Below are 10,442 nucleotides of genomic sequence, written 5' to 3'. Positions count from 1 at the left end.
ATGAACTTTGCTTCAACACGGCTTTTCCACATCTTTTACCCATTAATTCTATGCCAATCAGGGAGAGTACGTGTGTTTAGAGAGAGAAAATAGAGAGGGAGAGTGAGTGTTTTTAGAGAGAAAATGAAAATAAATTAAAGAGAGATGTGAGAAAAGGATGAGATGGTGAATTTGATATTTTGTTTTTGTTTTGAGGTTTGTTTGTAATAATTAAATAATAAAGGGGTTATTATATAAAATACATAAATATAAAGATAAAAATAGCTCTTTGCCATTTGACTTTTGATTTTTTTTTTTTAACATCGTTAGTCATTTTGGCGGCCAGCGTAAAACTTAGTCACATCTTATGACATGAACCATAATATAAATACCGTTGGGGCGTTCCCTACTCAGCGACGCGCTGCACTTCCTAGACCCGGGTGTAGTGATAAATGTGCAAGAGTTGCTAGGTCGTCGCCCCGAAGCGGCGCGCCACCCCAGGACCCGGGGGTGGTGTCAAATATACAAGGGTTGCGGGTAAATAAGCTAGTCCACGGTAATGGTAGGGGTAGGGGTAAGGGTAGTAGGTTACGCTTTGGGACATGGAACATAGGTTCTTTGACAGGAAGATTAGCTGAAATTGTAGATGTTATGAAGAGGAGGAGAATAAATATATTATGCCTACAAGAAACCAAGTGGGTTGGAGCTAAGGCTAGAGAGATAGCCCCTTGGGGTTATAAGCTTTGGTACTCAGGAAAGGATAAGGGTAGAAATGGAGTAAGTATTCTTATTGATAGGGAGTATATTGATGAGGTAGTAGCGGTGTCTAGAAAGAGCGATAGAATTATGAGTGTTAAACTAGTGATAGGGGATGAGGTTGTGAATGTCATTAGTGCATATGCGCCACAAATAGGATTAGATGTGTCTATAAGACAAGCTTTTTGGGATGACTTAGAGGAAGTGGTGCAACAGGTTCCTAGGGATGAAAAAATGGTACTAGGGGGTGATCTCAATGGACACGTGGGTTCTAGACGAGATGGGTTTGAGAGTGTTCATGGAGGGTATGGTTTTGGAGATAAGAATGAAGCAGGAAATGATATTTTGGAATTCGCATCAGCCTATGACTTGAGTATCATGAACACATGGTTTATGAAGAGAACATCCCACTTAGTGACTTATCGGAGTGGCGGTAATGCGAGCCAAATTGACTTCTTCTTAGTAAGGAGTGCTTGGAGAAAGAGTTATATTGATTGTAAGGTGATCCCTGGTGAGAGTACGACAACCCAACATAGAGTAGTGGTGCTAGATTTTCGAAGTAGGAAATGTATAAGAAAACAAACACCTCAAGTAGAGACTAAGATTAAGTGGTGGAAATTGCAAGGGGAGAATCAACAAAAATTTGTGGATGAGATGACCAAAAAAGATATTTGGACTTGCAATATGGATTCAGATATAGATTCGATATGGAATAAGATGGAGCATAGTATAAGGGAAGTAGCGAAGGAAGTTCTAGGGGAATCTAAAGGTAGCATGCCACCGGGTAAGGACACATCTTGGTGGACAGAAGAAGTACGACAAGCAGTAAAGAGTAAGAGAGAATCCTATAAACTATTGGGGAAATGTAGGAGTGACGAGAACTACGAAAAATACAAAGAGGCTAAAAGGGAAGTAAAGAAGGTCATACGAGATGCTAGAGCAAAGGTGAATCGGGATCTGTATACAAGATTGGATACGAAAGAAGGGGAAAGAGACATATATAGAATTGCTCGGATGAGAGATAGGAAGACGCGAGATCTCGGAAAAGTTAAATGTGTGAAGGATGTGGACCAGAAAGTCCTAGTTGGAGATAAGGATATCAAGGAACGATGGAGGTCCTATTTTGATGACTTATTTAATGGAGATCGCCAACAAGATGTTGGAGATATAAGTATCCATCACGATATGATAAATCATGAATGCCTGCGGAGAATTCAAAAGGGTGAAGTCAAAATGGCATTAAGTAAGATGAAGTTGAAGAAAGCAGTAGGACCTGATGGCATCCCTATTGAGATTTGGAGATGTTTGGGAGAAAGAGGAATCGAATGGTTGACGACGTTCTTCAACAAAATTTGGAGAAACAATAAGATGCCATCAGAATGGAAGAAAAGTACCTTAATCCCTTTGTATAAGAACAAAGGCGATGTCCAAGATTGTGCCAACTATCGGGGAATCAAATTAATGAGTCACACTATGAAACTTTGGGAGCGAGTGATTGAACAAAGGCTAAGGAGGACGGTGAAGATCTCGGAAAACCAGTTTGGCTTTATGCCGGGAAGATCAACTATGGAAGCCATCCATCTAATGAGACAATTAATGGAGCACTATCGAAATAAGAAGAAAGACTTGCATATGGTTTTCATTGACTTGGAGAAAGCATATGATAAGGTACCAAGGGAAGTACTTTGGTGGGCCTTGATAAGGAAAGGCATTTCGCGGAAATATATTGACATCATAAAGGACATGTATGAGGGAGTATGCACGAGTGTACGTACTAGTGTTGGGAAGACTGAAGAGTTTCCTATTACGATTGGAGTGCATCAAGTTCCGCACTAAGCCCATTTCTTTTTGCCATCGTTATGGATGAACTAACAAGTTCACTTCAAGATGGTATACCATGGTGCATGCTGTTTGCAGATGATATTGTGTTGGTTGAGGAGACGAAAGAAGGAGTGGAGATGAAGTTGGAACTATGGAGGCAAACTCTAGAATCTAGAGGCTTTAAGTTGAGTCGAAGTAAGACAGAATATTTGGAGTGTAAGTTTAGCGGCCGTAGGAGTAGGGAGGCAGGGACAATCATCATAGATGGGAGAGTTGTTCAGGCCTCGGATTGCTTCCGGTATTTAGGATCTATTATCCAAACGGATGGAGAAGTAGATGGAGATGTTGCTCATAGGATTAAAGCTGGTTGGTCGAAGTGGAAGAGTGCTACGGGTTTCCTTTGTGATCCCGGCATGCCTAATAGATTGAAGGGAAAATTCTACCGGACGGCAATTAGATCAGCATTGTTATATGGTACGGAGTGTTGGGCAGTGAAACACTGCCACATCCATAAGATGTCGGTGGCGGAGATGCGTATGTTGAGATGGATGTGTGGTCACACGAGAAAGGACCGGGTGCGTAATGAAATAATTAGGACAAAAGTAGGGGTCACATCTATTGAGAATAAAATGAGAGAAAACCGACTAAGGTGGTTTGGCGATGTGAGATGTAGAGCGCTTGATGCGCCGATTAGGAGAACCGAAGAGTGGCAAAGGGATGTAGTGGTGAGGGGTAGGGGAAGACCTAAGCAAACTTGGAGGAGGGTGATCAAGAGTGATATGAGTTTATTGGGAATTGAGGAAAATATGGTAGTGGATAGGACGGAGTGGAGGGAGCGAATCTGTGTCGCTGACACGACTTGATTTTCACGGTTTTATATGATGGTTCATGTTAGCCGACCCCGAATCATTTCGGGACTAAGGCTTTGTTGTTGTTGTTGTTGTTGTAGTCATTTTGGACTATCTTTGCTACCAAAATGAACCACAGGGTACCAATTTGCAAACTTTTAAACCACGTAGTTCATGTTTGAAAATGACTCAAACCACAATTTATTTTATACTTTTTCCTTTATGTATTTTTCTATTGACTAAACTAAAATTTTCTGCTGACTGATTTTCTGAAACAAACAAGCACCGGAAACCGGAAAATAAGAAAATATTTTCCAGCAAACAAACAGATGCATATATTACTATGAGGCTTCCAGAATGAATGACTATGACTATATTTCTTAATAATTATGTGTAATTGACGTCATAAATATATGTATAGTTATTGTTGATATCTATTTTTTTATATATTTATTTATATATATATAAGAGAGAATTCCATGATTTTTTCCCTTACCCTAGAAGAAGTTAAAAAAAAATTGTTGCATATACAGAATGATATCAATCTATATTTACATTCCTTATACCATAATTGAAGATCACCACAAAAAGTATCATCCTACCAATAAGTTCATATACTTGTGCCACTAAAGATCAATGAAGGCTTGCAGATTGAATGTAAAACATTTTTCTGGTAAACATAGCTTACCATTTCTTCTGCTCAAGTGGTTTCAAAGTAGCATGATGAACTTGGTCAGTACCAGCAATCTGTGATCTCCTTTGGAGGTCCAGAGGCTTTCGGGTATCCCCCGAAACTTCCTTTCCCAGGCTTCGCGAGTTCTACATATATCACTCTTCCATCAAACATCTGACAATAAACAAAATAACATCAGATCCGAAACTTGATATTTAAGGGTGACAATCTCTGATACAATAACATGATGTATAGAGAAAACCCGACTGACACAATTCATGATTTTGACACAATAACCCGAAATTGCCACCTATGAAAAAAACCAAGGCGATGAGACGAAGTACAACCTTGTGGTCCATATTCTCCATGGCTAGAATGGCATCATCTTGACAACTATATTGAATAAATGCATATGCTTTAGACCTCTTTGTGACTTCATCTTTTACAAGCTTAACTGCCACAGACAGCAGATGAAGTTGGGAGACAAGCAATATGTATCTGGATGACTGCAGAAATTTAACAAATAAAATACAGAGAAAAGAAAAGCTCTATTGGCTCCTAAACTTTGCTTCTTCTTTTTTTGTTGAGTCCTTGATGTTCTATTTTGTTGTATTTAGCCCTCAAACTAATGTAAACTCAAACAGTAAGATCTTATTTCAAAATTTTGAATTTTAGTGGCTCAATGTTAGTATTTGTAATGTTTTAAGGGCCTAATACAACATAATGTAACATTAGGAATAAATTGAAGAAAAAATGCTAAGTTTCGGTTGGCCTTTTGCCTCAGTAAGTAATAAAAGTTGATATACCTTCAGCTATTTCACCAAAATTAGAAAATTCGTTTTGCAAACTAGTTTCACTAACTGAATATCCCAAATCTGCATGTCCAAGCACCAAAGGAGGGTCAGAAAAAATAATAAGATGAAAAGAAAATAGGACTACAAAGTCAAAAGAAAAGAAAGTCCACACAGCTCAATACTCACCATAGAAATTTCTGAACTTTTTAACTTTGGGTGAGATGATACAAATTAAATAAATCAATTGTGATTTTTATGTCATCATTATGAGTCTCTTGTGCACCTAAATCATGTAGATAGTTCTTTATAATACGATGAAACGTTTTCGTAATGTCCCATGGTAATCATGAGTTGCAATTATATTAAACTACATCTCATATCGATATCATCATCAACCAAGACATCATTGAACAAAAGCTTACAGGGCTATTTTTCACATCAAACTCCCCTAACAGGCTGCGTCTTTGGATTTGATTATGCAGAAACTTAATGATTTACAATGCAAGGAAGACTAATGAAATGTCAACTCCAACAATTTCTTTGTCCTCGATCTTCCTTAATCTCTAGGAATTAGTCACTTCGAATGGGAACTAAACACGAGGGTTGTGCTTGTTGCGGGACTTAACCCAACACCTTATGGTACGAGCCGTCGTTGCAATTAACAGTTGGATGTCTAATTGTCCAGGCAGTAACCAAAATCTTTATAAGCAGAACCAATCATTAGTTCCCAACCGTGGGGTGAATGGAACCCTATACATAAATCCGTTAGCGAAAGAATGGAAAAAGCTTTTGTTGTGTCACTTATGATGGTCACATTTAAAGAAAAAAATCATAAAAGTCATAACTAGTTCCATGTTAACCTGTATTAGTTTAATGCTTAAAGCTTTTCCTATTCCTATAGAACCAACACTTGTAGATTCAGCTCTACTGAAAATGCCTTGCCCCAACTAATAAATTAAATTTGAAATATAAAACTGGAGTCAACTGACCTTGATGGATAAGGATTTCTTTACTTCTTCAACCTTATCCTCCACATCCTTCGGATGCTTCTTGTCCTGTTCGCTCATAGTATCTGCCCATTTTATCTTCTCTTGAATTGAGACAAGTAAATTCTCTGATGTAGACAACCAGCTTGATAGTGTTTGCAACATATTCCCAAGTTGACCAGGTATTATTCTGACAACTTGTTTTCAATTAAAAAAATTGTTCACATTTGCACAATTTTGGGGAAAGGGTTGAGTTTCACAGCCCTTGCATGCTAATGATGAAATTTTTTAAGTTTTGGCTAGTAGTAAATTGAACAATGTGTCATGAGCCTGCAGCTTGCTTGAATATCTAAAACAATCGCCCGTTCGTTTCAAGGAATCACGCTCCTAAATGATTGATAAACCTCCATTACTTGCACATATTAAATAACAGATAGCACATAAAGCTGCTTCTAACTACTTTATGCCATTGGTACATGTACTCAATTAAGAGAGGCTCTATCTCTTATAACATTATCAATTTGACATCCTTATTACCTATCAAATATCAAACTCAAATCTCTCACAAAAGTACTCTCAGTTGCCATTTCCTTGGCTGAAATTTCAGACATTCTTTTTCTATGCAAGCTTTCCCTTCCTCAACCTACACAAGAAATGCTACATACACCAAATATGAACAATCAATCCCCTAACCACCCGCCACAACCTTGAGAAAGCTGGATTCTGAGCTATTGCACTCTCAGTGGGCAGGCCAAACATTAATGAAGTCCTTACAACCTAGAAATAAGTTTGCATTTCTTGTAGCTCATGACCTCACTACTTGCGGATACTTACATGATCAATAAAAAAAGTCACTTTAGATACCAAAAGCCTGCCTCTGAAACTAATAAAAGAACCAAAGTGTGCATGACAGAAGCCTGAGTAACTTCATAAGCAATCTCCCTCAATTTTTTCCCTCTTTATAGTTGCTCTTTCAAGCTGCTAGATTATCTCAGCTAGGTATCAATTATCTAATAGTCATGACTCAGTACCATTACCATAGCTGTATCTTAATTGAGTTTTTCCATCATAAAGGAAGGCACTTCCTCCCTTCCCTTTTGCAACTATACATCAATTTCAAACTATTTATTGGTAAAATACACATCATTTTCGACTTAAACATGAACTAGTGCATTCAAAAAGGACACTTCCAAAATCTTTCACCAATATCTAAAGTCATCTAATCATTATCCACTAAAGGAACCTTTTTCCGAAATGCATAATTGAATCTTATCTCAGCCCACTGAACATACTCTAAACTCAGTTTTAATTGACCTAACCAAGGTCATTTTGGCCAATGCTATAAGTTGAAGACTCGAAGTCACCAACTCACCATTGATTCTCAGAAGGGTCAATTGAAGTACCAACTACAACAAACATAACATATATATGATAAAATAGAAACCCTATATACAAGACCCAAACAGTTCCCAAAATTCAGCAGTAATACGACATAATTATCAAAGTATAACATTAAAAGGATATAGAATAGACTTCCATTTTAACAAAAAAGAAATTGAGAAAAGAAGAAGAGAGTAGAGAGATTACTTTTAACGATAATTTTGCTAGCCAGAGGAAAATTAGAAGTGGAAACCGATGCTTTAAGCTTCAGAGAAGGAGGGTTGCCGGCGTAATTACACCGAGATTTTATATTTGTGGGGAAGGAAATGCTAATTGGTATAGGAAAAGAGAGCGTTGCAGCTGCCGATGGATTCATCTCCGAATCGTTCGGTTCGATTCTCTATTTTCTGAAATCAAGCGGGGAAAAGCAATGCTATACTTTTCTCATATTTCTGAATATATGTTACTTGTACTTGGGAAATTTATTACTAGGGAAAACTTCGAAAAGAAACCTTCTAGTTAAAGTTGCAGTTTTTCCTAGGGTTGGAGTTAATACTTCAAAAAATTAGTAATACCGTTAAAGTTGGAGTTTTTCGTCAATCACTCCCGTTTACTTTGGAAGTTCAATCATCCCATGACTCCAATAATCCAATATTATCACCAACCGGACATGACGTCAAACTGAATTGATGAGAGAATTATAGGTCATTTGGTCGGATCGGATGGTTCGGATTGAACCGGATGACATAATAAATAAATAAATAATATTTTTATATATTAAATATATATAATTAATTTAAAATTATTTTTATAAATTATATATATCCAAAACAAATTATAAACAACTTTTAGTTTGTTCTTTTTTGTCAACTTGAGACTTAAATATATAACGGATAAATAGAATTTCGAATAACTTGAAATATGTAAACGTATTCTATGACATGCAATCTTTTTAACGGTATATTATAAACTCAAAACGAACAATTGAAATGCTTTAGAAGAAACTAAAAATAAACTAAGCATTCTTATCCCACATAGAAAAGAAATGAGAATATTAACTAGTTTATAAGTAAATGGCTTTCACAAGCCTTTAAGTAATTAATAGAGAAAATGCTCTCTCACGTGCAAGGGGGGATGCAGTCGATCTACCATCAGGTTAGGGGCGCACCCGCACGACGTGGGCAACGCGAATGCCACACCGAAATGAGCTCTCTTAGCCCGATCTCTTTTTGCTAAATTTATATAAAAACTTTATCTTTTTTATTTTTTCTTCCCCTTAAATTATTTTTATTATTTTTTCCTTACATTTTAATTTTTTTTTAAATAGCAACTCGGTGTGAACCGGGTTGATCGGTTCCCGGTTTAACCATCGGTCGAACCGGTTCACACCGATTTTCAGAGGGTTGATCAACCCAGTGAAGCTAGGTCCGGACTGCCTGCCGGTTCCTGATCGAACCGGTCCAGTTCGGGCTTGATAACATTGCTCTAATCTCATTCTCCCAAACCTCCTACGAGGTATTTGTTAGAAGGGATAGAGAAAGTGGGATAGGGATAAAAAAACACGAGATACGTTATCTCATGTTTGTTTGGAAGATAAAAGAGTAAGACAGATGAGCGATAAGTCTCTTTTCCCTCAAATCCTATACCCGAGGAGGTGGTATAAGGAGGTGGGATAAGCTCTTATGATTTTAATATGATGAAAAAGTCTATCTTATTCCTCAAATTAATGTTATATAGTTTAAATAAGGTTAAAATAGTAAAATGTATTATCTTATCCCTATCTCTATCCCATATACCAAACATTGAATAATAATTTTGGACTATCATATTTTTATCCATATCCCAACCATTTAGCCTTATCTTTAACCAAATTTTTATCTTTATCCTTATCCCAATAGAATATTGATAACAACCCAAATTATTCTTGAATAAGGAATAAGGGAAAATAAATAGAAATAATGGCAAACCATTATTCCTTTTAAAAGAGATATTTATGCATGATTAATGTGGAATTAATGATAATTAATGCAGGGGTGAATATGCAAATAATGAGGCAAAGGAAGGAGTCTCTAGCATTATGCCACGCCACGTGGACCATGGCGAGATACGCCATAACGAGATACGCCCGATAAGAGCGAGTGGCGGAGACCCGCCATAGCTCTCAAGGAGAGCGTACATACGCCTTGACGGATCAAAGAATATTATCCCAAGGACCAAAAGGGATATTCACCTTGAGAACGCCGCAAGAAGAACCGGATGGCGGATCTCCACGGTTCAGCTCAGTGAGATCCGCTGGCGAACCTATGAGGCGAATCTCCTCTTTCACCTGATTCATCACAGTAACGGCTAGCCGCCGACTCGGCCATAAAGACCATTAATGAGCTATCAATTAGCTAACCACCAGGTTAAAGGTAACCAGTAACCGCCAGCTTAAAGGTAACCAGTAACCGCCATTAATGGAGCATTAATGGAGACCTTCTAGTTGCTGAAGGTTACGACTTCCTAGCTATATATAGCCTACATCCCTAGGCTATCAAGATACACATTCTCACAACCTTTGTCAATTCAGTTTGCTCTCTTGTTCCTCTATACTGACTTTGGCATCGGCGTGTCCCCGGCCGATCCCAACGGCGCCTCACAGGGAAGGGCTCCGATCAAGGATTTTTCCACAAGTTATCAATTGGTGCGGTGAGCGTGGATCTCTAACAAACAGAAGATCACAAAATCTTGATTGTATAGAGTTTCACAAAGAACAAAATAATGGAGTCAATGGAATAGAAATCTCAATCTCAAACTTTGGCTCAATCAATACATCAAATCTATCCAAAGATAGGCTTCTCCATATATTGGTGGGAAAGAGTTTTCTACATTAAATCTGGAGTTTTATGATAAATAAGATAAGTTTCCTACCATTTCTTATTCCATTTTTAATTAAAGAAAATTGAGATCCCTCACTCTTATAAAATGCTATGAATATCGTTACATGTTATTATGATAAATCTAATAAACTATGAAAGATGAAGTCATGGACACAAATCTTTCATTAAATCTTGCATGCTTACTATGCCCTCATATTTTTATGCATGACAAGTGTAATATGATATTATCATTGAATTAGTACAAAACACATGTATAAGACCCGTAATCTTGGGATTTACAAAAAAAATTCATCCATTCAATGTGATTTTGTCATTTGATATTAAAA

General features: G+C 37.3%; 1 protein-coding gene across 1 annotated transcript; it reads right to left on the bottom strand.

The window, feature by feature from the left end:
* Positions 1-3,911: 3,911 nt before the first annotated feature.
* Positions 3,912-7,787, bottom strand: LOC136207192 (glycine-rich RNA-binding protein 4, mitochondrial). The gene is made up of 4 exons (XM_065998497.1): positions 7,445-7,787; positions 4,884-4,952; positions 4,425-4,531; positions 3,912-4,251 (listed from the first exon to the last, which is right to left on the bottom strand). Exons 1-4 carry the CDS (start codon positions 7,611-7,613, stop codon positions 4,138-4,140), a joined length of 459 nt encoding a protein of 152 aa, XP_065854569.1. The 5' UTR covers positions 7,614-7,787; the 3' UTR covers positions 3,912-4,137.
* Between the last annotated feature and the right edge of the window lie 2,655 nt (positions 7,788-10,442).

Source organism: Euphorbia lathyris, chromosome 9 (assembly GCF_963576675.1).
Source record: "Euphorbia lathyris chromosome 9, ddEupLath1.1, whole genome shotgun sequence".
Lineage (NCBI taxonomy): Eukaryota > Viridiplantae > Streptophyta > Magnoliopsida > Malpighiales > Euphorbiaceae > Euphorbia > Euphorbia lathyris.
This window is presented reverse-complemented; position numbering and strand designations above follow the sequence as displayed.